Source organism: Macrosteles quadrilineatus, unplaced genomic scaffold (assembly GCF_028750875.1).
Source record: "Macrosteles quadrilineatus isolate MER2022 unplaced genomic scaffold, UCM_ALF_1.0 Scaffold_23__1_contigs__length_1887923, whole genome shotgun sequence".
Lineage (NCBI taxonomy): Eukaryota > Metazoa > Arthropoda > Insecta > Hemiptera > Cicadellidae > Macrosteles > Macrosteles quadrilineatus.
In genome coordinates, this window is record NW_026542616.1 from 650,287 (window position 1) to 676,815 (window position 26,529).

The window sequence follows — 26,529 nt, forward strand, 5'->3', positions numbered from 1 at the left end:
CGCACGAGATTCATTACAAAATATCGGTGAATGTGGGTGACTGATATAGTGATATAGAGAGAAAGATCTGCAAGCTCACGAGTCATGTTGGCTAATAGACTCATCATCATCCGAGCGATCACTGCAATCACTACATTCACTTCCTAGTGAGAGACATGCCTTTCGTTCTGCGGGGGTGTAATGGTGTAATGGCGTTGGTGACAAAGTGACGAAATCGAGAGCCAAAGCCTTTCACAAAAGGATTAAGTGCAATTTCGATTAATGGAATGGAAAAGTGCAGTATTGCTTTCAAATTCAAATATTACTAGTTCCTGGTCAGGAATGAGTTTGGGCTCATTTTGTACCCATTGATCATTGGACTAATAATAAGCGATGTCTTCAATAATAGGTCAATGATGTATTGGAACAAAATAAGGAACAGCTGTAAATATGTGTAAAATGACTCTAACGTTGAAAATCACTTAGAAAAACTGCTATCTTGATGTTGGTGCATGCCTGTTACTGTACGTCTGTAAAATGGTGTTCAAATATTGCAGACATTCTAGACTCTGTTATATGCAATTTGATTAAAAGGGAAATGCGACAATTCTGTAAAATATGGAAACGACAAAAATGTGAGACAAATTTAAAGCCATTCCACTCATAATAGATTACAAAACATACATTGTTGTAAACAATTTATTGGACCAAATCATGTAACTAAAAAATTACAGTTAGGCCAAGTTTTTGTTGATTGTCTATAGCTTTGTTAGTGTAGTTTTACATATAATATTTACAAAATACTTATAAGGGAAAGCGATTCAAACCCTGTAAACTATTGTGGGTGTACCGTAGGTAAAAACCTGTCACTCTGAAGCCTATACACTAACAACACTCACAATGTTAAAGAATACTCTTTATGGCCTTAAATTAATTTTCTTTAATAATCACCATCAAAAATAAAGATATCTAGTACTTCTACCAAACTAAAATGTTGCAAGACAGTCTGATTTATAAAATACGATCCAACTCACACTCCCTAGAGAATTATGTAATTCGTTTTCACTAGCGAAAGACTAAATAACATGTTATAACCATTATAGGCTTTAGAGAAACACTATACATACGACTACAGGTCGATGAGAAATTGTAATTCCCTATAACAAATAGTTCGTTAAAGGAAATTGAAATATAGGATTTAAAACGCTCGTCAAACCACCTGCAGTTTGGACATAATGATGATGGAGATGGCAGAAGTAAAGAAAGCAAATAATTGAACTTTATCGAACACAAAACACTACGCTCTCTTTCGTGACGTGAGAAATTAGCGGAAGGGATTGTAGACGATTGTAGACCGTAATGACAAAGTGATAAGGTCGAAGATCGCACGCGCAGTCGCGGGAGGTAGGGATGATTTTCTCTGCAAGGACATTGTACTGTACTGATAGAAATTTGAGAGTTGTTTGTTTATCGTTCCAAATGTATCATATAGTGGCTACTTCGGCAAAAATCTCAACAAAGAAACCCAATATTAAAATGTTTCGCATAGTCGATTTTACTCATGCAATCGCAATGGAGAAGGTCATTGATCAAAATTGTGTGCGTAGTGAAAAGTTCTGGTTATACGCATAAGACTCAAGTTAGCATGTGTTATCTGATGGCTATTACTTTCGAGGTTCATTTACTTGAACTTTTCTCTATTAAAGAAGTCCCACTACTAAAAGTCATGCAATTTATTCCAAACTTGTTACCATTCTCTAACGATTCAACGTTTCATCAACCTCAGTTTCTCAACCAACAATTACACCCAGACGTCTGTATGTACGCAGACGCAGACCTATGGAGGACACGGACTTGGGAACTTCTCAGACCACAATGGCCAGTCCCACCATGGGAATTGGGCAACGGCCTACTTGGGATAACTAGGAACATGGGGAATCATCGGAGTCAAAAATGCCAGAGGTTAAATATGGGCTCCGGTACCGTTACGGTTTTGTTTCCCAAATAGCAGAATTGGAAAATTACAATTCGCGAGATTCGTCATGTGATTTCACGTGTAAGGTCAGTGGGTTGTTGAATTTTTGGTCGTTTGGGTGGATTTTTGTGATAAGGCAATTGTAACGGCCATGGTAGGAGAAAACACTGGTATTGTTAATATATAATGTTAGCGTTAGACAGTTCTCACACATAATATAAACTAATTAAAAGCATGTATGTTCAACAACAATGTCAAGGATACAACACAATTAAATATTTTCCAGGAAAGAAAAACAAATTTTTGACGCATTATTATTATTATTATTATTATTAGTATTATTATTATTATTATTATTAGTATTATTATTTTCTGCTTTGTGAGAATGCATGCATGGGTGATTCACAGTGACAGGTTATGTTCAAACGACTCTTCATGTTTTCTTTTTTCAACCAACTCGGCACTGCCTCTGCAGTGCAAAAAAGTTCAAACATGGTCTACGAACGATGAAAACCAAAGAGGACCAAATATATAAGGAATCCAAATCGTATTCCGTAGATTGTAAAGCAATTTATTTTTACTTTGATTTTTAGTCTGCTGCCAATTACTTTGTTTCAAGTTAAAGTGCCTGCTACAAAGCGCCTTAAAAATAATATATTTATGAATATTTGTAAAAAAATGTTAACATTTTGTTTGTGAGGTTTATGCATCAATTGGACCTCGCCGTCAAGTTTTTTAAACTTGGTGATTCCAAGCTGTTGTAATTTCTTTAAATATATTTGAATTATTTGAATGTTTCAGTTAATACTGTATGGTTTTTAGCATTTTAAATGAGATGTTGTTAAATTAGATAGGAAACTTGGCGAGGACATTTCTTTGTAACGCATACATAAAACCCTGTTGTATTTGAACTAGTTCAACTCCACTTCGTTCTGTGTTCCATCAATCAATTGACTACACTAAAGAATGAAAACATCCAGGTCATTTAGTGAAGAAAGTTTTACGTTTAATTCAGTTATTGTTCAGCTTAATGGAGAAAGTAACAGTTATGAGCTGTGAAATTTTCAGATCGTTAATATTTTCGCTTTCTGTAAATGATCGGACTACATTCCTAACTATTCAAATTAATAACTTCTTTATTAAAGTAGACAGACAATTCATTACTTCGGAACAACTATAAGACAGCCACAAAATCCTTGGGGAGTTACTAAATAATTGTTAATGTATCGAGATGATTTTATTTATCATTTTATGGGTTGAATAAGAATTTAAAATGCATCACAAGATATTTTTTTCAAATATTATTTATCACAATGGCTTACGAGAAAATATATTCTATCGAAAAAAGATTTTGAAAAGCAAGATAGATATTTGTGCATAAAAATATTTCTTACTGATTACAATCGACCTAATACAATAAATACTGTACAAACAATAAGTTCTGGTTACTACAAACTTGTCGTTGTAAATTTTTGTTTGTAAAAGTATTTTACGACTGATACAAAACTGTATACAAACAACGTCCATAACAATATTGAGGTAATATTGCAATGATTGCACAAGAATCATATATAGCTATGTTAAAGTAAAATTTACAAACCTTTTAAAACTTCTTTACTTTATTGGGTCCCCTTTAAAGGCTAGTCAAGTTTAGAGTAATTATCTGGTTAACGGTACCTTACACTGTTTTCTCTTCAAAATATTCCGCATCTTTGTTTCTGTTTCGGAAGCCTAATTGAGCTATTCTCATAGTCAGCAGGACACATAGTTTAACTCATAACACTTTTAAAACATTTCTATATCTCTTTGCTTATATTTTTGAAACCATTAAAGAAAGAATGATAAACTGTATGGCGAAATATACTCATGCATATGTTTACTTTCAACGAAAACAATGGACATTCATTATAGCATTACCGGCACTTAAAACTATTTAACTATTATTTTGGTAATATTTATTTTTAGTGGAAAACCAATATTTGAATTGCGTTTCAACACGTTTAAAATTTTATATATAATAAAATAATATCGTGAAAACCCATGCCTAGTCTGAAATTTTCCGTTTTTGGTTGGAGATAAATTTTATACGAATCGATAAATATATACTTACACCCCTATTAAACTCGTATGGCAAAGATACTTATACAATTAGTAAAAAAATACAGTTTCAGCCATAGTGTACTTAATTACTGAATTGAAACGTTCTGTCTGCTCGACTTATTATATTTTACATGATGAGCCAAAAATACTTTTTGAATTTAAAACATAATGTAAGAAAATAGAGATTTAAGCAATCGAAAGTAACGATTGAATTGAAGTCCAACAATCAATTTGGTGAAGGAAAGTTTTTTTTAATAAGGTAAATTTTTTTGGAATTCCTTGTTGCAGGTCTGCTAAAGTGGTCTATTATAGCAAATGTCGTAAATTTATGATGTCGTTAAGTTCGTTAAGCATTGCTTGTGTACAAATTTACAATCCAATAGACTGATTTTCCTTATTTGTGTTTTTATTATAACATCCCTTAGGTCCAACCCGTTTGGTAATTATAGTAAGCTAACCTCTCAAAATCTACTTAATGAAGAGCCCCACAGATTTTGACCGTTTCGCGGAATATTTTGCGGAAGTGTAATGTGATATTGGCAACACTGGAGGTGTATGTCAACAATCACATTGTTGTAAACAGCTGATTTTGACGTACGCCAGCACAGCTGATATAAGTGTCGTATTTCGTCCTTCGCTCAGATGTGTTAGTTGGTACAATGAACTTGGACTTACCTTCAATATTACCTGTATTTAGTATTTTTTTCGGTGTACAATTTCATTTCCTCGTGCTAGGCAACACCCAAGTATTTTGCTGATTATATGTAACCTGAGTGGGGCGATGTTAGCGAGCATTCAGAGGTTTGTGGTATTTTTTATTGCGGTTGGAATTCACAATTTTTGTTATTTGCAAATGAAAAATAAATAAAGGACTGAACATTAATGTTGATATGTTTTCGATTTTGTGTGCTGTATCGAGTATGGTTTTGGTCAGATTGATTTAAATACATTATTACATTTTATACCTGATACAAAATAAATTTTTTATTTTTTTATTTGGGGTTGTAACTGCCATTAAATATCGTGATATACGTAACCACAGAATACCGTAGCTACCACAATATGGTAGCTAATTCATATTCTGTGATAATACTGAATCTTATTGATGAGATCTAGTTTGCAAAGTGAAATACCGATTTTCTAACATAATTAAGTATAAAGACGCCATTAAAAAAACTAATTTGTAATTAATTATTCGCTTTAGCTTATTCATAGAAACTGTTATACTTAGTAGCTAATAACTAATTACTTTATTGCGACATTGAAAACCTGTATTTTAAGCTAAATATGAATACAGTTGAGTGTAGAAAGTAGTAAGGATACTTAATGTAGCTTTGCTGTGGTCAGGAATTAGCTTAACTGAAGTAAACAAATGTATACCAGAAACTATTATAGATTTAATCAAATCATAGTGGATTTGTATCAAATTGAGTTCTACATTAATAGAACACAAAATTGACGGTTTATGTACTATTTTCAATTAAATTATTGGACCTTTTCCGTTAATTCACAACTACTAGTTTTTAGAGCAATAGATTATTAGCAATGGAAGTAGTAGTGAATTAAACTTTAGGTTAAGCTAGGTTAAGTTAGTGTAGAGTTTAGTATAGAGTGAGAAAACCCTAACCTAACCTAACCTAACCACATTCCACTATAGTGGTAGTGAATTAACGGAAAAGGTCCAAATTATTTACTTAAAAGTCTACGTAATGTAGTTTGCGATTAATGAAGTTGTACATTAGGGATGTCTTGTACAATTTGTAAATGTACTATTAAAACTCTATCATTACCTCTTCACCAACCAATATCCAATCAATAATCGACTCCCCATTACTGTGGTCAATTATACCACCATATTTACTGAGTACATATTAGTGGGTGAAAGTGCAATAGACGTTTCAGCAGGTTGCTGATGGCGTACTCCTGCCTGCAGCTGGTTGTCCGCCTGACCCAGTGTGTAGACCTATTTGTGTGTCAAGGTCCTGGACCGGTCTACGGCTACTCGATACGTCGTGACTTCCTGGTGATACGAGTGTCTTGGTCATGATCACTGGCCAGACCTCAGACATCAGACCAGTCGACACTGACTAGGCAAGGTCCGTGGACTCGGCAAGCCTTAGAATGTTTCAAGGGATTAGAATTAGATCAGACTCACTAGATTTACTCGATGTAACTCGCGGAGGGATTAAGGAGGACATTTCCTATAACTTACAGCGTAATACCATTGGCTATTAGATACTGAAGGTAATACGGTTTCAAACTATCACATGTCTGGTAACAATCATTAATAATTTTTACCAAAGGCTCGATTCCACGAGCGAGTTTACAATACGGTAAATCTGGTCGGCGAGTACGGCATACAACATCCGCTATTAAATATCGCTTGTTCACACTTGTGCCTAAACTTGGTTAGTTTTAGCTCACTAATTCACTAAAAATCCAGGTTCCAGCAGATTATACAAAGCTTATTCTGTAAGTCTTTTAAGAGCTTTTTAAATATCAGCAATCGAGTGAGTGTGGCGAGTACACTGGGCTAGTTTACGAGCTCTGTGTAAAAGCGACGTACTTTTTAATGTATTTTGCCAAGTATCATTGCATCAATGCATGGTAGTGTAAGAGTGAGATGAATTGTGTAGCTCTGTTACTGAAGTCCAATGATCGAAAAAAGCTGAGTAGTTTTGAACCATCAAAAACTATGAACCTTTTTCAGGATTGAATTTAGTATTTTTTGCGTTTAATCTAGACAGTTTCATAAACTACCCTTAATCTAGAATATCAATGATTACGGAGTCATATTTCAAAATGGCCTCCCTTCAAACGTATTGTGTTATTGAAGACTTCCACAGACAAAAACCTATTCCAAGCTGAGGCCAGCCTTGGCCACAGACGAAATCACTATCAAGCCAGTTTCCCATTAGAAACACTTTCCGCACAAGATGCGAAAGTGAAATAATCTAACAGCAAAACAACAGTTGGTGGAAACGGTCCAGAACGGACAATTCTGCAAATCGCCTGCTTTCCCTGACGAGGAACCCCTACGGTGGCAAATTGTAATTTGAACTCGTGAAAGTAAAAGTGTGTTTAGCGGGTCCATTGTGAATGCGCCCGACGTCAAGGACTTGCTCTTATTCCAGTTACGAATGTCCTCTTGTTATGCAGGAACAACTTTCTTTTTAGCGTTGTTTGTTTACAGTCTGGAAGACCAGGGTTGGGCCAACAGAAATAATAGGCTGTTAGACTCGGAACATGCGGATGAATGAGCAAGTTTGTGGATTGCGCAAAGTTTGTGAAACAAGACCAGTTTCTTTCCTCTAATGAATGCAACTTCAGGCCCATGTCATGATGATGTTGTTTCTCTGAATCACTGCAGATGTCTATCTCCCTAGTAAATTATGTACAACAAGTGGTGCTTCCGTGTTTATATTTGCTCCAGGTTAACGAAAGGTAGATACAGAAACTGGCCAACAAAATTCCTAAGGCTAAGCCCCGTGGACTACAAAGTAAACAAATATAATATGTATGTGCGTGCGTGTGTGTGTTTTCGTCCACTATTTATTGTTTGTCTTTTTACTATCCAAAGTCAACATTCTGTTAAGATAGCATCATTAATGCTGCAGGCAAGCACTATAATAACGATACTAGGCTATCATACAATTTACAATAAATTTAAATTCGTCATTGTATTCTACTACACACCTGTTTGAATCAAACAAAATTGTATAGGACTATGTTTTGCAATGATTTTGAGAGGTAGTGTTTTACCAGCATCGTAAAAATATAGGAAAACACATAATTAACATTTTAGGAAATTTCCATTGGCCGTTTACACTCTCAGAAGGATTCTCTGACATTTTTCATCGCACCAAAATTAAGAAAAGAAAGTGGGACATCCAAAAGAGGATGAAAGCAGCAAGATCCAGCGAGATAGTCGGTCAGGCTTGTCGAGGGTGAGAAGTAGCGCGTGCGGAACATCTAGTACTTGACCACCCAAGAGGAATTCATTGTGTGCTCTATGTGAGGCGCAGGCATCGCTTACTCTATGGCGAGTGTTGATCACTTGACAGAGCGAGCAATTTGGAGGTATACAGTTATCTAGACGTGCCGTGGAGAGTCTACTATAATAGGCTTGATCGATATGGTTTAAAATCTCTATGATAACCACTGACTACAATTTACTCTATGGCAGATGGAAGAAGTTTGGGATAACTTTACAGATAGAGCAGTTTTAAGGGTACACTTATCTTGAAGAAATTTGTGTTTGTTTGATCTAATGTAAAATGTAATGTTGACATGTTGAGATTGTTGCAAGATCTAACGCTCCTAAGGTTGTTTGCTCTGTGGAAACCACTGACCATAGCTGACTCTATGTCAAGTGTTAGACCACTTGACATAACGAGCAATTTAAAGGGTACTCAGCTATCTATAAGCGTCTTTGAGGGGCATTCACTTCTGCTTAATCTAACATAGCTTGTGATATACGATGTTTGCTCTACGGTAACCACTGACCATAGCTTACTATGGCCTATGTCAAGCATCGCTGAAGATCGCAGGCTTTGTTTTATGAGTTCCTTGCTCCAGGGTAGACTAGCGGTCCATCCCTAATTGGCCTATCCGTGATGGTCGTTGCCTCCCGTGCTTTCACGAACTAACCATCATCTCCGGCAAAAAGGTAAAAAGTTTGGTTGCAGGGGTGAAGAAACTGGAGTGCGGAAGTTTGCAACAGGTTTGAAATATACCAGTTTGAATTATCTTCTTTGAAGCATATGATACATAACTGTGGTTGTAGAAAAATATGTTAAATTTATGTGGCTTACAAACTTGGATGTGTTCTTTCGTAACAGTTCCATGAAAGGACGTTTGATAGCGCACCGTTTAGGGGGTGATCTTTCAAACTTCTGTCCTGAAGAACTAGGTCAAAACTCTGTCAATAGTTTCAGGCTTTCGGTCTTTTTTCTAGATGGCTTGTGATGTAAGTTGTTTGGAGACTATTTAAAACTGTACGTGTATAAATAAGATTAATCTACTTATGTTTAGTTTTGTTTATCACTAGAGACACCCCGGAGGAAGGATGGGACCTCATAGTTACCTTCGTGATCATATTATTTCAAATGCAGTAATTCCTAAAACTCACCAACCCCCAGCAAAACGTTCAGGATTTGGTAATTTAATGTATGGATCCTCACGGTTCCCTCCTTTCGCCTCGCAATCATTTCACCTCAATCCTTTATTATTTGAGGACCCCCTGTAACTCTCAACAGTTCTCTTACTTTATCTCCTCAGTATTTATATAGTTAGATAATAGATAATTGGATAATTCTCTTAGCTTTTAATAAATCTGGAAAAATATAACACTTCGCAGTTTTTTGTTTTTTTTTTAAGAAAGATCTGTAAGCTTTTCAAGATTCCTTTACTCAAAATCTGGCACTTTCCTTCACAAGCATATCACCTCTTCGTCCCCATCGCCTTATCACCATTGTTTTTCTATAAAATAATACAAGTCCGGCTTTTCAATACTCTAAAACTCAAAGCACCAACTACCCATCGTTACCTCCCGAGTGCGCCTGAGATCAGCTGTCAGCGCGGAGACACTCAAGATCAGATCGGTCAATGTCAGCAGAGTGACAGTCATGGTCAGCTGAGATGCTGTATTGCTGATAGCAACTGCTTCAGCACGCCACTCACGCCACTGCTGCCACTACAGCAGCCTTTCATTTCCCCGCGTTTCCCGCCCACGTGCAGTCTGTCATCGCCATCTGATATAACTGTAAGTGATGCGTGCGGTTGAAAGATGACATGCACATTGCTGGACGTACTGGCAATAATTGGGAAAGCTTCGTATTAGAAAGAATAGTGTTTCGTTATTCAATCGTTGTAAATTATTCATGGATTGGGGAATGTGAAAAAGTGGAATTTCTAAGGTACATAAAACATGCATCTGTTTGATCGATTATAAGAAACCGAGATCATTGACTTAATTTCATGAAGTATAATTCTTGTCTATATCGACCAGCCTTCGCCATATTACTCAAAGATGACAGTTTAAAAAACACCTAATACAATGTAGTGTTTCTTTTTTCTCTAGATTTCCATAGTATGCTAATTTATGAGGATATAAAAATCAGGTAAAGAAAACTTTAAGGTCAATTTGCTGACCGTTGTATAAATTGATTACATTTTATTTCTTAATTTTCTTATATATTCCAAACAAATACAACCTAATCTATCTGTAAACTGGTTTTGTTGTCTGGAGTCTGGAACGTTACCCAAAAGGTTTAAGATTAAGGTTAAACGATAAAAACCCGCACTGTCATTCATGGTACTCTTGGGTTATCCAGCAAAGAATCTTCTTCAACAAAGGCACCAGATTTTACAAAAAAAAAAAAAAAAAAGTCTAGTGATATTATACAACCTCAATTACCCTAAACATTGGGAAACATTGGCTCTCCGAATAAAATACGTAACTACGTTTCTCCATTTAAGACGTCGTATGAGGAAACATTAAAAACTAAAGTAATTACGTTGGTCTTTGGTTGCCCTGGTTGACGGATTAATGAAAACATATATGGGTGTTCGCCTTATCACCATACTTATATGGACATCCTTCCTAAACCTATAAGGACGTGATATTCTTCCTAGATGTGAATGTTTTCCTACACGCAGATGTGAGGGAAATGGCGAACATCGCCAGGAAACATTATCATAATATACAGTGCAGAACATATGAGTCACGAGGCGATAAGTTATAAGTGAAGTATTAAAACGTTGAAAATTGTGTGTACTTATTTCTGGTTATTAACCTGTTTAGAACTGAATAAAACAATCTAATTCTATTTATAAACTATTCGTAAACAACAGACTGTCCTCTAGTTTATTTACCAAAATATAAATAATGCAATGTAAAATTTAGCATATAAAACAAGGATAATTCAATATAATTGACAACAACGATCTTAAGGGTTGCCGGACAGTGGACACATGCCAAACCAGGCTTCAGACTTTACGAAAACAAGTCTTCTCCCTGAATCCGAATATAATAAAACACCCAAAAACAATAACAACAAAATGTGTATGTTATTTTTACTGAAAATGCAAAGATTGAATACGTTTTGTTTGTTTATACAACAAAGTTGCATGAATTGAATGTTTGAGGCTACGAGGTCTGGAATTTGTATTCTTGTGGTCCCAAACGTTGGTTCGTGACGCGGTGTTTAGAGAAGCTAATTTATAGAATGGCTGAAGAGACCTGAATACCACACAAAGAGTTGGGTTTTGTTTATTTCAGTATCTTTTTAACACATTATGCTCAGTATGATAACTTAGTACAACTAATTTTACTTGACTTAAAAATTATAGCACAATATATAAAAAGAATAATGAATAGATAACGTGAAGACGTTAGAAAGATAATTTACTGCCTTTACATATTTTCTTAGACACTTTTGAGGATTTATGGATGGTAAAAAGTTAGTAGGCCCCACAGAAAATTATCAATAGATCACAGTACAAAGTTTACTATTATCACGTCATAATAATATTCATCGTCACGAATCAAAAAGGATTATATACCGAATCCAGGAAGTAAAACAATCAATATACACATTAGTAGGGGTGTGATCGGCCTATTGGATGCAGCGCGAGGCTTCTCCGAGTTCAAATCCCGCCAATCGTCAAATGCTTTTTACAATGAGATAATACTGCAGTGACCCTAGCTGGGTTCGGAATTCACTTCAAACTGTAGGTCAACTAACCTTGAAAAGAAAAAAGTTAAAGTCATCTCAGACAAAAAGGACATTCTGGGGATTGAAGGACTCCCTTCACTAAAAACAATAAAAATGTAATTTTTGATAACAAAACCAACTTAAGTATTGATAAGTAGTGACGTGTAGTGGATATGTATCACGAATACTAGACAAATGCCGCTTGGCCCGAAAGTAAACGAAACCCCTATACTAATAGCATTAATTAATATGTGGTTTTGTTTACTTTTGGGCCAAAAACTTCATTTGTTTATGTTTATGATCGATACCTGGTCTTTTCTAGTATTCGTGATATGTATTGATGCTAGTGATACTGGTTGAAAACGGAAAACTTCATGATATAAATGTTTATCAACTCAACTTTGCACTATCAAAGTTCTACTAGGCAGAATCACCAATTTTTACTATGCAGTTTTATTGATATCATACGAACAAAATCTGTTTAGTAAATGAGTATAAATATTAAAATATGTTTATTAAAGCATAAGTCTAAATTACCTGGAAAACGCTAATATGTGACAGTAGACAACCTTACATATTTCCAATAGGAATGGCAATGTAAAGTTTTGGCGCAAATATAATACAAATCGCTTGCTATGTGTAAGTATATTTGAATACACAATTACCTAACTTAGTATAGATAAACCGTACATAAATCCCATAATACCACCGAATACCACGACGTCCCTGTATCCCCTTCCCACAACAATGCTACGGTCCGTTTCCAGCTCCGGCCACGTCCCGCAATGACCATAACTGTCCACACAGTTTCTCCAGTCTCCAGGTCCAGTTCGCTACTTTCCCGACGTATTTGTTCACGTCCAGATTGTAGCAGGGAATTACTATCCGCACTGACCCGAGAAACTCGGACGTGAGGGTCAAGTTGACATGAGGGACGGGCGTGAAACCGACATACCGCGGCGAAAACGTCTAATAACTGTCCGGAGAGATGAAGATTTGCTGTCTCTTGTTCTAGTTAGAGTGTGTGGGATTTTGCAGTTTTGACAATCTAGTAACGGATTAATCCAGAGTTATGTCAGTTGCTTTTGTTGGTACGAAACTGAGCCCGGAATTTCTTGATCATTGAAGATTTTGATAAATGATTCTGGTTGAACGTAGGCGTTCTAGGTGATCGTAGGCAGTCACAAAGCTACACATACCATTTTCTGAATTCTACACTGTCTTATGTTCGTATTCAGCTTTAAAAATGTGTACCTAATCCGATGCTGTATTCGAGTGTATCGGTCCATTTGAATCACTCTGTACGGGTTATACACAGATATCAAAGACTTTGTTACTATGTAAATTGTATAATGTTAAGTGTACCTATCTAAAGTGTATCATTTAGTGTGACTACTGTCTACTAGATCTCTCGATAACAATCGTGACTTTTCATAGGACCTTTCCCTAAAGAATAATTTAGGATATGCATTTATACAGTGTGTTTCCAAATTGTCTGGACATATTTTGTGGACTTGTTCCATGGGCTAAGACAAACATAAAGTATGGGTGCCTAGATAATAAGTAAGTAATGCCTAGATTTCTGTCTGTTGGTGATTTTTGAAAATTATTTTATATCTTAGGCATTTTTCAATATAGAAAGTTCTAAATTGGTAAAAATATGTAGTTTAAAAGGTAAAAAAGCTCAACAATTTCGTTAAAATATCTCAAGCCATTTCAATATGGCGGCCATTTAAAATAGTAAAATTTCATGAAAACCGCAAATATTAAGAATGTTATTTTAATAATAAAAAATGTAGAAAATTCAAATCCAAATCAAATGAGACCTTGTTTCTTGAGTTATCAATTGTTCTACACTCGGTTAAACGCAATTTAAAAGGACTACCTTGTATATTGTATAGGGATCATTTATTGAATCTTGAAAACCATGAGTAGCTTGTTATATAAAATGAAAGAGGAAATATTGCACTGCTCAATTTCTCCTTATTTTGATTAAATACATAACTTTCAATTGTAGTTTCTATACTACGAATTCTGCTGGATTGTGTTTGTATTACTATTTAGAATCACAATAGAGTCTGAAAAGGTCGACTAAATTACACGTTATTCCAAACAACTTAATTTTGTCACATTCTTTCAGATGGTTGATTTCAATTTCACAGTCTTTGTTTTCATGCAATCAAGCTCTTTTCAGGTTCCATTCATAGTCTAAAAGTTGTCTGAAACAATGGAAATCGCAGCCATTGTTAGTCTAATGCTTCACGGTTATTAAGCACTCTGATCTTTGACCCGCTGGCTCTGTTTATTCTAAAGTATAAATTCACTTTCTCGACCACATTTACGTTTTTGGAACGAGACTACTTGTCGTAAACTGCAATGTATGGCTTATCAGTGCTCAAGAGACTTCCAAAATGAGCTCCTGTGTTCGACGATGTGAAACATCTATCATAGATTTAACATACTGTACTCCATTACAGATTCATAATTTAGGATCAGCTGAAGGCAGTTCAGTAGATGTTTCTGTATCGTATTCATTTAGACCCTTTTGAGGTTTACTGTTTTTCCAGTTATTTCATCAACTTCAAAACCTATTAGGGCCAAATAGAACGATTTATTTTTGAAATTTTGCTTAACTACTGATTAGTACAACCTATAAAATTCACACTTAACACACATTACACACATCAGAATTGACTGCAGTTTTTCATAATAAAATGGGAAGCCTTCTAGCAATATCCAAATAAAGTTGCTATGTTTCTATGATAGAATGGGGAGATCTCCTTACCCGCCCATCCAGCTACGTGATAGAAGACTGCTGGATATAACAATAATGCGTTTAGGGACATAGATGTCATATAAAGTAGACTGTTATGGTGAATTATATCAGTGACACGTATTATGTAAAAACAATCGGTACTTTCCTGTTAAAGGGAACATTCATTATTATCGATGATTTTTTCTCGATATATCGATATTAACAAATTGAAACATATCAGCTGACAATTACGAAAAATATTGTTCAGTATCAACAAACATTAATGAAATGAAACTGTTCTAAAATAAATAACCTAACATAACTAACCAAACTTGCTGTAACATTTAAAAATTCCGCGTTTATAACTTGCCTTTTATATTCAAACCCAATCGGAATTTTTAAATGGTACAGCAAGTATGGTTGGTTATGTTAGGTTAGCTTAGAGCAGTTTCATTTCTTGTTGTCAATTTGTAATGGATCGGAAAACAAAAACATCGATATATCGAGAAAAAATCATCGATAATAATGAATGTTCCCTTTAACAGGAAAGTACCAAACAATCACTTCACTTAGCTCTACACAACAACTTTTACTAAAATGCAAACGCGCAAAAGAAAACAACTTTAGTAAAGGACATTTCTAAGTGGTAGGAAGCAGTTATTCTCGCCGACGTATCCTTCGCCCTGTAGGATGCTCATCTCTTCCTAATTGGGTTTAATTTGAGCTAACGACATTGCGGTAATTGGTAGTCTTTAAGTGTGGCAATTAATCTAAACAATTTATCCGGTAGCTGCACACTCATGGCGTGGCTGGATTCAAAGATAATTTGTTGGACTGTGGTATTGTTTTGGTTTTAGTTTCGTGGGGTTCTTAAGTTTAATGTTCTTTTTTGTAGGTTTTAACTCTCTTTGTAACTGGGTCAGAAACTGAAGAAGTAAAAAAACAGTACCCTCAAACTACCGTCGAAAATCTGTATGTATCATAAGCTTGAGGAAATTACGTCACTGTTTCGAATGTAAGCTAATAATCATAACAGTTCCATCTGTATATAAATACAAACCTGTTTAAATTCGGAGCGGTGACGTAGTCTGTTTATGTTTATGATCCATACAGTTATCTGTTCTACTATACGTTTAAATACACTAACTTATTTTACAATTTGTTGACAAAATATGCTTACTGTTTGATTTGAATTAATTGTATGCAGGGGTTTAATCACACCCTTTATCAAATTACAAACTAAGGCAAATGTGAACTAGGTGGTTTTTTGTAGCCCTGGAACAATCAATATTTACTTCTAAAATTATTTATATGATATGCCAATAAGTGAATTTAATATATTTTTAAATTTTTATAGAACACCTTTTAGAGAGGAATAACGATTAGGTATTCTCGTTTGAATACTTAACTTTGTTATTTGAGTTGGAAAATTTGAAACCGTGTTATAATAATCACAATTTGTATAAATAACAAGTATTGTATGTTAGCAACATCCTCAAATGATTTCTAGAACATCGTTATCCATTCAGTATCTGAATTTACAAATATACGACCTATTATTGTTAGTAGAACTAGGCCAAACTAAAGGTCAGACTTTGAAAGTACTCACTACGCACGTCATATATTTGTCAAGTACTCGCCTTTAATTTTACACGTCAGTTGGCGTATAATTTGAATCCGTAAAATTAAAGTTTATCTCATCCTATTGTGGGCCAATTCAATGACAAAATCGTCCAACTCTTTGCATCACGTTACAAAATGATATAAATATTCCAAGGATAAGGTCAAAACGCATGATATCATACTGTTCGCAACATACATTGTTCACATGCAAATTTACCTATTTTATTGCGTGTGATTGTTGATGAAACAGTGATTTAATACGTTGACCTAATCCAACCAAGGTAATATAAAGGCAATTTAAACCATTAAAGTTGTATATTTTATAACAACGGTTTTAATGCTAAGTGAATATTGAAAGTGATAAGATTACTTTAAGTGGTCATTTAATACTGTGTGGCTTCGAATAGTTGCTGTTGAAGAATGGCCTCTTGGCACTGACGTCTTTATAAAAAGATATATTTTTAAGACTTTCTTATTTAGAATTTTTACCAAACTCTTTTTTGCCATCCTTTGCCATTCTACAATTGACTAAATCCTCGATTCTCCATTCTCTTCCACGTGCATCGCACTCGTCGCACAATGACTCTGTTCATTGAATACAGTAATGGTTGCTAATATAATTGGATTGATATGCTTCTAAAATACGCTTATTTTGACATTTTTATTTTGCCTTTCTTACCACACCATTTCCCCCACATAAACATCGTGAACTTTACTGTGCGCATTTGTTATATTCCGTCCTGCTTTCTGAACTCAATTTCAATAATTTAACACTTTTACATATGTAGTGAGTTTTCACAGAGTTTTTTGTTTGCAGGACCAGTGAGTTGGTAGCCCTGATGGCCATCTCCAGCACCCTGTTCCTGTTCCTACACACGCGGGAACTACACACTAAACTGCGGCAGATGGAGACAAGGGTGCAGACTGACGACCTCACTGCCAACCAAGTCTCAGGTTCGTGGTCAAAGATCTTTTATAATATCATGTCTATATTTCACATTATAAACTTTGAAAATAATTTTGCAATTTTTGGAAACTCGAACACCACTGCGAAGTTAAAGGAATTAAGGAAGGAAAAAAATAGATTCCAAAGAGGACCGCGTATATTGTCTTGACGTTAAATTGTCTCTACGTCAAGTAGTTGTCTCTTCGTCAATTTGACTTTCTTGGACCACGAGAAAACTTGACGTTGGACGTTAGCAAGAAAGGATACAAATTGACGGTGGCGTACCCGTCAAGTTATAGTGATTGAGATTTTTGGATAAAATGTTAAGAAGAATTAACAGTTAAGACAAGGAAGATTCTTCAAGAACCAGCAATAAGGGAAAACTGTTATACATTTGATTAATTAACTCACTCGTAATGCGATCAACTTTCATTTGAAAACTACATACCTCTCAAGGATTAAATAACGTCGTCCATATCATTATATAACTATTACAGTTGTATTTGCAGCTCAGTACTAACTACGGATCGTAATAGCTACTACAGCTAGTCGAAAGTACTTAACAGAATGACAGTACTTAGCTAATGAGTGGCAACTACATTAGCTTCTTATACATTACTACATTACCTCGTACCTTCTTCATAAGCGTTACGCGCGTCGGTGCTTTTTCGCGGGAGATATTAATGCCTCCAACATTATTCAATGTATATACTTATACTTGAATTATTTACAGGATGGTAAATTACGTAAAATATGTTGCATTTGTATCGATTTCGACCATTTACGTCGGATATCATCAGGCCAATAGGAGACTGAGATGATCGGAATGACATCCTAGCTCAATACTATTACTAATTATCCAAGGACAAACGCAATTTTAGTGTTCTAAGTCTTAAGATGTACCTGATCAAAAGTCCATGATACATATTATTTTTGTCAACACCAATCATCTTGTAATTAAATAAACAAATAGGCTGAGCAGTATTGGAAGGGATAATTTTCATCCTTATTACATGTTGTTTAGGAAAACCTTTTTTATGTTACCGTCTAACCTCAAAAAATTATGTGTTACTTGCAACATAGACATTTTAAATCAAAATATTGGTTATTGAACTCATATTCAAAAGAACTTCTCATAGATAAGTCCAAAAATGGAAAATGTTCAAATTTAAAAGCACTAAAGAAAGTAATTTGCCTCTATACTCCGAAAATCTCTCTTAGATTCCTGTCTCGTAATTCTGTGGTACTAATTAAAACTCATAACCAGAGGGGAGGCTATTAATTATTTGGCATGTAAATATAGTATACAGCTTGGGTGACAGTTGACTTTTACTTCCGTCATTTCTATCCTTTCCTTCTTGTAGAGGTGTAGCGAATCGCTCATAGCAGTGATTGTTCAAGAATTACTACTTTCCATTAATTGCTCATTTTCACTTTCAATCCATTCCCTTTGCGCATTCCCGAAAAAGAGAGCCCTTCAATCGAGGTGTTAGATATCTTATTGGGATATTATTATTTTTAAAAATCTCAAAGGCTTTTGAAAATTAATAAATTTATGTAATATCTTTGGCATCTTTGATATCTTATTATATAATAATATGCAAAATAAAAAAAATAAAAACATAAGTATATGTTTTGTAATATTTAAAAATGTGGAGTAAAGTTAAACTCAAACTACAGTACTGTGATGTGTGTTTGGTTAATTCCATCGGATACATGTGCACTACACAAGATGTTCTTTACAAATACCGAGCTCAATAATACAGATCGATTTACCACGAATGTAGAGATGAGATGAATGGTTATTGTATCCGACAAAAAATACAAGGATTTCAAAAATAATTCGTTGCTTAGCCACATTTGATTTTAATCACTGAACTGAAGTATTAGATAACATTTTTAGAAGAACTCGTATTACCATTATTGAAATTATTTCAAGATCATTCACGTGACAACACTGCAGATTTACCAGCACGTACTATAATTTAGTCTTGGTGAAATGTCTTCAACATTTTTTGTAGAGAACGCCGCTAGAAATCCCTAAATTAGTGGTAAACCAAAGAAGTCTGTAGTGTCAAACCGCATCTCCACATGTTCTACATTACCGCATGTGCAGGAATGTCATATAATTTTCTTTGATGACAAATAGTAAAAGGGAACGAACCTTGAAACAAAATGTCGATCATTCAAGAGGGTTCTTCAACCACTTAATTGCAGTTTAGGTATCCTCGGTCTCTTTAAACCTACAGCTTCACAAAGGCATTTTGGAAAGGTGTTTTAAATAGTGCGCATCCTTGGACCCGAATCCGCTCATAATTAACTGTCATCCTTTCCAAAGGATCGTCCCGTAACACATCCTTCATGATCCTTACATCACGAGGATGACTTCACACCTTTCTAGTGGGTTGTGCGTGCGAGGAATTGCGCAAACCGTTGCACAAATTGGCGCAGTTCGTTACCGTTTCGTAGCCCGTATTAACATGGTAATTAGCGCAGTGACGGGGTGAAGTGTTTTGTCAGCCTTGCGAAAACGTTGGAGAAGAGTTATCGGTCGACAGTTCGTTGGAGTTTGTCCGCCCTTGCTCCCTTTGTGCCTTCAAGGTTAAAGATTGTCGTAATGGTCGTGATTACTGATGTCTACTTGGAGTTAAAGGATAAGGGTCTCTGCCCTTAGTTAATCGATTGGGTAGACGTGTGCAAGGTGATTGCAGACAACTCTGTGATCGACGTACCACAAGGCTAACTGTTACAATGTACATGATTCGATCATTCGACAGTCTCTCTATTTTAGACTTCATCAGCCATTTGCTCTGTCTTCGGCTCTCTATGTTTTTGTGCAACATAGCTGGAAGAAACATGGACTGGTGAAACTCATCTGGTAGAACAACAAGAAAAGATATTGGAAAGCTGAGATGGATGGGACACGGAGATAATTGATAAATTATTGAAAATTCGTAGGCCTATTGCTAGCTTTCTGAAATGTGGAAACCCTTTTTTGAAGACTCAACAACCATTTAAGTGTCCTGTAAAACGTGTTATGATGATTTTCGATTTTTTTTAGTAATATTCTTTATAGAACAAAACAAGGGCTAGACGAAATTAGCTACTGGAGATTCATGAGAGCAAAACGGTCTTTGCATTTTGTGAAATGGGACCAACCTATATAGATTGTTCCGTGATATAATAATAACATCTTTCACGTCCATTAATGGATGGAAAAACATTTGTCATAGTCCTGTTGTATGATTTCACACGTCTTTGTTTTTAACAAGCAACTAAACTCACACATGACTTTCCGTGACCCTGAGCGAACAATGGTTTGGCTTCTCACATCCTCAAGGTCTTTGTCCGGGCGGCCAGCGAACCGAGCATATAAGAAAAATAAACATCTCTATAGGTACTGTATGTAAATAGAACCGATAGCTATATCTCCATCGAGACGAATACATTCCATTCCAATGTTTATCTAATTTATCTAAACACACTGAAGTAATTGAATCACATTTTAGAAAATGAAATCAATTTATTAAATCATCTTTGTTATATTTGGATTCAATATAATACCTTCGATTATGCTTCTATGAACCCCCATACCTCAGACTGTTACGTATGTAGTATAATTTAAAATTGGAGTTTTTTTTACACAATGCGTGTTTTAAACTAAAATCTCTTATCAAATTTACGATCTGTTAGTGTTCATTTGCTGATGATCGGGTGATGATGTTCCTATTTGAGAGGATACTAAATAAAAGTCTTAAAATGCTTTATACATTAGTTTTTTCTTTACTTTTGTTGTTGGAAAATGATAGCGTTTGAAACTAGTAGTTTGGTAGAAAGCATATGGATAAAAAATGTAAACATAAAACGCTTTTATTCGCTTCGTGCACGACCCAAGCGATTTCTATGTGAACAATGCAAATGACTAAATTTGAGCATTGTGTTGGTGCAATTTAGCGTTGAAATGACTGTTTAGATAAGAGAGGTTGTTCTATACTGAGCTTAGACCTATATTTCTCCAACAACAGTTTATACTTAAGGGCAAGCCTGATGTGTGGTTTCATATATTTGTGAAGTTCCCGATATAGGCAATGTTATAACTTGGGTGGATAGCAGGGATATTATGCATAAGAGATAACTGAAAGTAAAATATGGACAATAACTTTTAAATACTTCTGCTGTCAAACAATTTTGAAACTCTTCAGATGCCATTTGACAATGACAAATCAACCGACCTGCAAATGATTTTGGAGAAGACATGATTCCTCCTGAAATTCATGATGAGCTGTTTCCACCGCATCTTGTTGTTAAGTACTGATTTCCGACGACCAAAATGTCTCTGCAAATCACCATATCAACATCATGCTTATGATTTCAAATCAATTTGATCACCTAGTGATAGTCCCAATTATGATAATACAATTCTCATCGTGATTTTGGAGTCCTCTTTGGACATAAATCCTCTGACAGAGACATTTTGTGCTTTCTCTTCACAATCAATTTTTACTTCGAAGATGTTTGTCATCTTGAACTTCACTTTGAAGATTAATCATCTAAAAAATACCTTTACAACTTTCAGACTTGACAGTTATCGTCTTACTTAAGGTTTCATTAATCAATCTTACATGTTAATTGACTGATTTAAAATTTTTTGGATTGAATGAGTTAAAGAACTAGTGGTTGCCTATACCATTACCATCATAATATCTTCAAATTTCTTTTCAACAGAGATTTCCACTTGATAGACTTATGTTGCTTTCAAAAATTAATCATATAATTTACCTGATTTGAGAAAGTTTGAATCAAAAAGATTATCTGCTATAAATGTCATGATATTTCTTAAATATTCAAATATTATTTTCATTCTTCCTGGCATAAACTTATTGTTGTACTCAAGACCAGATATTTCTATTCCAATCAGTGACAGGTAATAAACCCAATTAATTATCCATGTTCTCCTTACCATTGGACATTGATCTTCAAGAATTTGAATATTAAAATAATACCTCAACTCTACACGATTGTTTCTTTATAGGTATTTTGCCCTTAAGCTTTCCATAGTCCACGATCTCTACAGAGTAGGAATCTAGGCCCAGCCATTCTTCCTACTTCAGGTGCCTCCAAATTCGTAGGTGCGGACCTAATCCCAGTAATCGCTGCCTCCTGACTGTTCCTCGCTTCATTACTTCTGAGCCTCACCGCACGAGGGCTCCACCCCACACCCGCATCTTAACCTACTGGTCCACATTCTTGCCTCACTCGATCTTGCCTCTTACTTCACGAACTGCTAATCCCGCATTCACGCACTTTTTTCACGAAGAGTTAACTTGTCTCATACAACACTCCTATCCTAGAGAAGACTGCAGACTGCAATAATGTCTAATTATATGTAAGTATACATTATAAACTATGATGTCGACAGAGCTGGATGCGTAGTTTTTGGAGTTTTTCTTTTGGACGATGAGTGATGAAAGAATATGACACCTAAGTACACCTGGTTTTGGAAAATGAATAATAAAATAACTAGGTGTACAATGCAGTTGTCTGCTTGCAATATTGAGCGGAGCCAGCATATTCAATATCAATGATTTTTTTGCATTTTAAATAGAATGCCTATTTGCAGAGGTATCCAAAGTCAATCATAAGTCAGGATTAAGTGAATGAATCGTCTACTTGCAGGAACCGTATTCTATGTTTCATCTGGTTCTCATAAATTAAATGTCTACTTGCAGTATCCAATGCCAATGATATATTTGGTTCGCATAAATGGAATGCATATTTACAGATTCTAAAGTGAATAGTACGTATGGTTCACGTAGACGGATTGTTTACTTGTAGTATCCAAACCCAATGGTACATGTAAATGAATAGTCTACTTGCAGTATCCTCAATAAATCAATGGTCCATTTATTTTGTTCACATAAATAAAATGCCTAATTGCAGTATCCGAAGTTAATGGTAGGCTTAGGCCTACTTCTGCTTCACTTATATGGGATGTCTATGTGCAGTATTCAAAGTCAATGATACGTCGGGTTCAAGTCAACGAATTGTGTTATATTTGGTTCACATTAGTGGAATTCCTATTTGTAGACTGCAAATAGGAATTGAACATGTTCCAATCAGATAGATATTCAAAGTCTACATTAATTGCACGTCTTGCTCACATAAAATGCTGTAAGTTATTTACAGATTGCAAACGCAATATGGTGCATCAGCCTAATTCCGGCAACCCTTATTATTGGTTTAAGTCCTGTGGTCCGAATATTACCATTTCAGATTTATACCTTCCCATATGGTTGGTTACATGACTGTGCCAAATTTCCTGCAGATCGCTTAAGCCTGTCAGGTGGAGCCTGACCTGTATTTGTAAAACAAAGGCAGTGAGTGTAGTATAAGAGCTTCGCTTCACTCCGCTCAATAATTTCGATACTGCAAATGAATCATGGTAGGCCTAAGCAATACCTGTATTATTAAAAGGCAATAACGATTATTATTATATTATTATTACCCATTGTATGTAGAATTTGCTTTTCTTTATTTTTTTTCAATGTCTTCTTTCTTCATTATTAAAAAAAGAATCATTTATTTGTACAGAAGACTTATTTGCATTGAACATTCATAAAACTCACCAATTCAATTACCTCAATAACTGTTTACCAGTATTATTGTTGTGAGGGATTGGGGTTAGCCTCACTTAGTATAGGCCTATAACTTAGGTCTAGTTTTATTTTAGCAGTTAAAAGTAAGAAATTGTCGTCAACCACTTTCAAAATTTCCCTATTGTGCAATAAAATTTATCAATACAACTATTTTATTGTCTAAGTTACACCATTTAGTCTTAAACCTTACCTGTAAACCACGTGGTTGTGATTTCATTTCGTAAAACGATTTTGTATTTTTAGCTACAAGAACATTTTTTACAAAGTTTCTTGCAAATCAAGGGCGGTGTGATTTTTGTTGGTATAATTATGTTGTAGTGTTTTTTTAATTACCTCGTTTTATCTTCTCCTTCTCCAAGCAACATAAACTTAGGCCTAATTAGTTAACTATTCATTGTTGTTAAAAAGAACAGAACCATTTTACAATTAAATATAAACGGCATGGAGTTTAATCACTCAATATAGAACTGATTGTTAATCATTTCGTATTACATACAATATACTATAATATGCTCTTTAGTATTATCCAATTTTTTCTTTTGTACTGTATTTATCATGTGGTAGATTTGTTGACTAATGTTAAGGCTCTTGTTTACTTTTTAGTGTTTACTCGCAAATAATGACATGGCGACCAATTAACCCATAAGGCCCATGTTAAATTTCCAAAAGTTTGCATTCATGTAGGGAAAAGTCCTATGGTCCGATTTGTACCGTTTCAGATTTATACCTTCCCATGGTTGGTTACTATGACTGTGTTAAATTTCATGCAGATCGCTTCAGCCGTTCAGGAGGAGTATTTGTAATAAAAAAGCAGGAGTGTAGTATAAGAGCTTCGCTCAATAATATAATCCAAATACACACCTGGTTTTTAAGCCAGGACAGTTTATATAATGTCCAATGTTTTACAAGTGTTGGGTCCTGTTTTAGATAATGTTTTTTAAGGCTGAAAGATTATATTCAATATAATATAATGACTCTCAAACAAGGTGATACATATTGAACTGAGCCCAGTTATGATGTTTGATCTATTATTATCATTGATGTTGATATGTCCGGCAAAAACTCCCTTTAGCTACAATTGACAATCACATCTTTTACAGAAGCTACAGGTGATACAACCTTGTACAGATATCTAGCATCAAGTAATGTGGTCAAGTAAGGTGAATCACGAATATATCAGTCAACTCTGTCCCATTTCTCCTACGGCAGTCGCAGATGGAAAGCTCTCGCCGGATGGCAGATGCCACTACGGATGTGACGACCTTTGACCTTGACTGCTGACCGGTCGCCAAGAGAAGCATCTCGCCACACGATGGATCAGTTTCGGCAGTGAAAGTATGTGAAATTCGACATGGCAGACCAAAACCGGCTAGTGTTACTTGGGGAGATCGGTGACATTTTCTCGTTCACTTGAGAGTGCTGGCGACAGCAAGTGGGGAGTATACTGCGTAGGGTGATGTTTTTGGGGTTGGTTCACCTCCAACTCTAAGTGGTATCAGGTTTTTAGGTCGGATGAAAATTGACTGTGGCCACTGAAGCAGTCGTATATGGATCAGGTGAAGACATGTATGGAGAACATGCTTATATTTATATAACACTTTCAGGTTGGTATTACATCTGCACACTCTGTCATTGGTTTTATGGTCAAAGAGCGAAAGGTGGCGTAAACTTGTACATATCATTTTTAATTTAAAACAGTGGATTAGTAGTTTGTAGATCTTCGTAAACATTGCCTAACATTTTGTAATATATTTCCTATATTATATATATAAGTATCAATATATATAATATCAATATATATAATATAATATATATAATATCAATATAATATATAATATTTTATATATATATATATAATATCAATATGATATATAATATTATATATATAATATATATATAATATATATATATAGGTATATATATATATAATATATATAATATCAATATCCTATATATAAGTATCAATAATAGAGTGAAAAAGGGCGAAAGCACCACTTACTTCTCTGAGGCTTTGCACATCACAAATATTAATTTGTATCCCAATATATTCATAGTTGCTGAGTTGTTACTGTGCTCACCTTGTTTTTTTACGTTGCCGGATTGATCCTGAGTAAAGCTACTGAATATTTGATGGTTCAAAACTGGATATTTTAATGAACGGCCAAGCAACAGCTGGAATTAGTAGAGGTATCATTTCTGAAACAAATATATCATTACGAAAACCTACATATAATCCGAACCAAAGCTATACTTTCATTAATATTTCGCAACACTCATTTCGCCTGCCATTTTTGGAGTCTTACACATTTTGCTGTATCAGCGTCGCAGAATATAAACAAAGCAATCGCTCAATTAAAAAAGAACTTGAAATTAAAAAAAAAATGTAACCACGCAATAGGATTTGTAGTACTTGTAAGTAAGAGGTCAAAAAGTAATAAGCAAAAGAGAAAGAGACACTCTCCGTTTTATAAAATGACATAACAAATTGCAATACTATAAGTCCATACAAGGATGAATCATGCTTGCATGATTGTAAAATAACTATTCAAGGCATAATGACCAATCTATTTCTCTACCAATGACTCTTTGATCAGGATTAGCCTACGTTCGGGTTATCGGGATTTGGATTAGTAAGCCTCTAGTGTGCTAATAAAACTACGATTTCATTCATAGTGTTACGTCTTAACAAGGAATGAGGAATACAGGAAAGTACTTAATGATAGTTACATAAAAATATTAGTAAGGAATAAGGAAAATCTGAAACTGAGACTGGTCGA

The 26,529-nt window shown here is 35.0% G+C and overlaps 1 protein-coding gene across 2 annotated transcripts in view; it reads left to right on the top strand.

Moving 5' to 3' along the window:
• The window catches only part of LOC129005553 (heparan sulfate 2-O-sulfotransferase pipe-like), a 66,537-nt gene that overhangs the window by 14,650 nt on the left and 25,358 nt on the right, over window positions 1-26,529 (top strand). For both annotated transcript variants that reach the window (XM_054434463.1, XM_054434464.1), the window contains exon 2: window positions 16,968-17,104. In XM_054434463.1, the coding sequence (XP_054290438.1) occupies window positions 16,968-17,104 (137 nt within the window). The remainder of the gene's footprint in view (window positions 1-16,967; window positions 17,105-26,529) is intronic.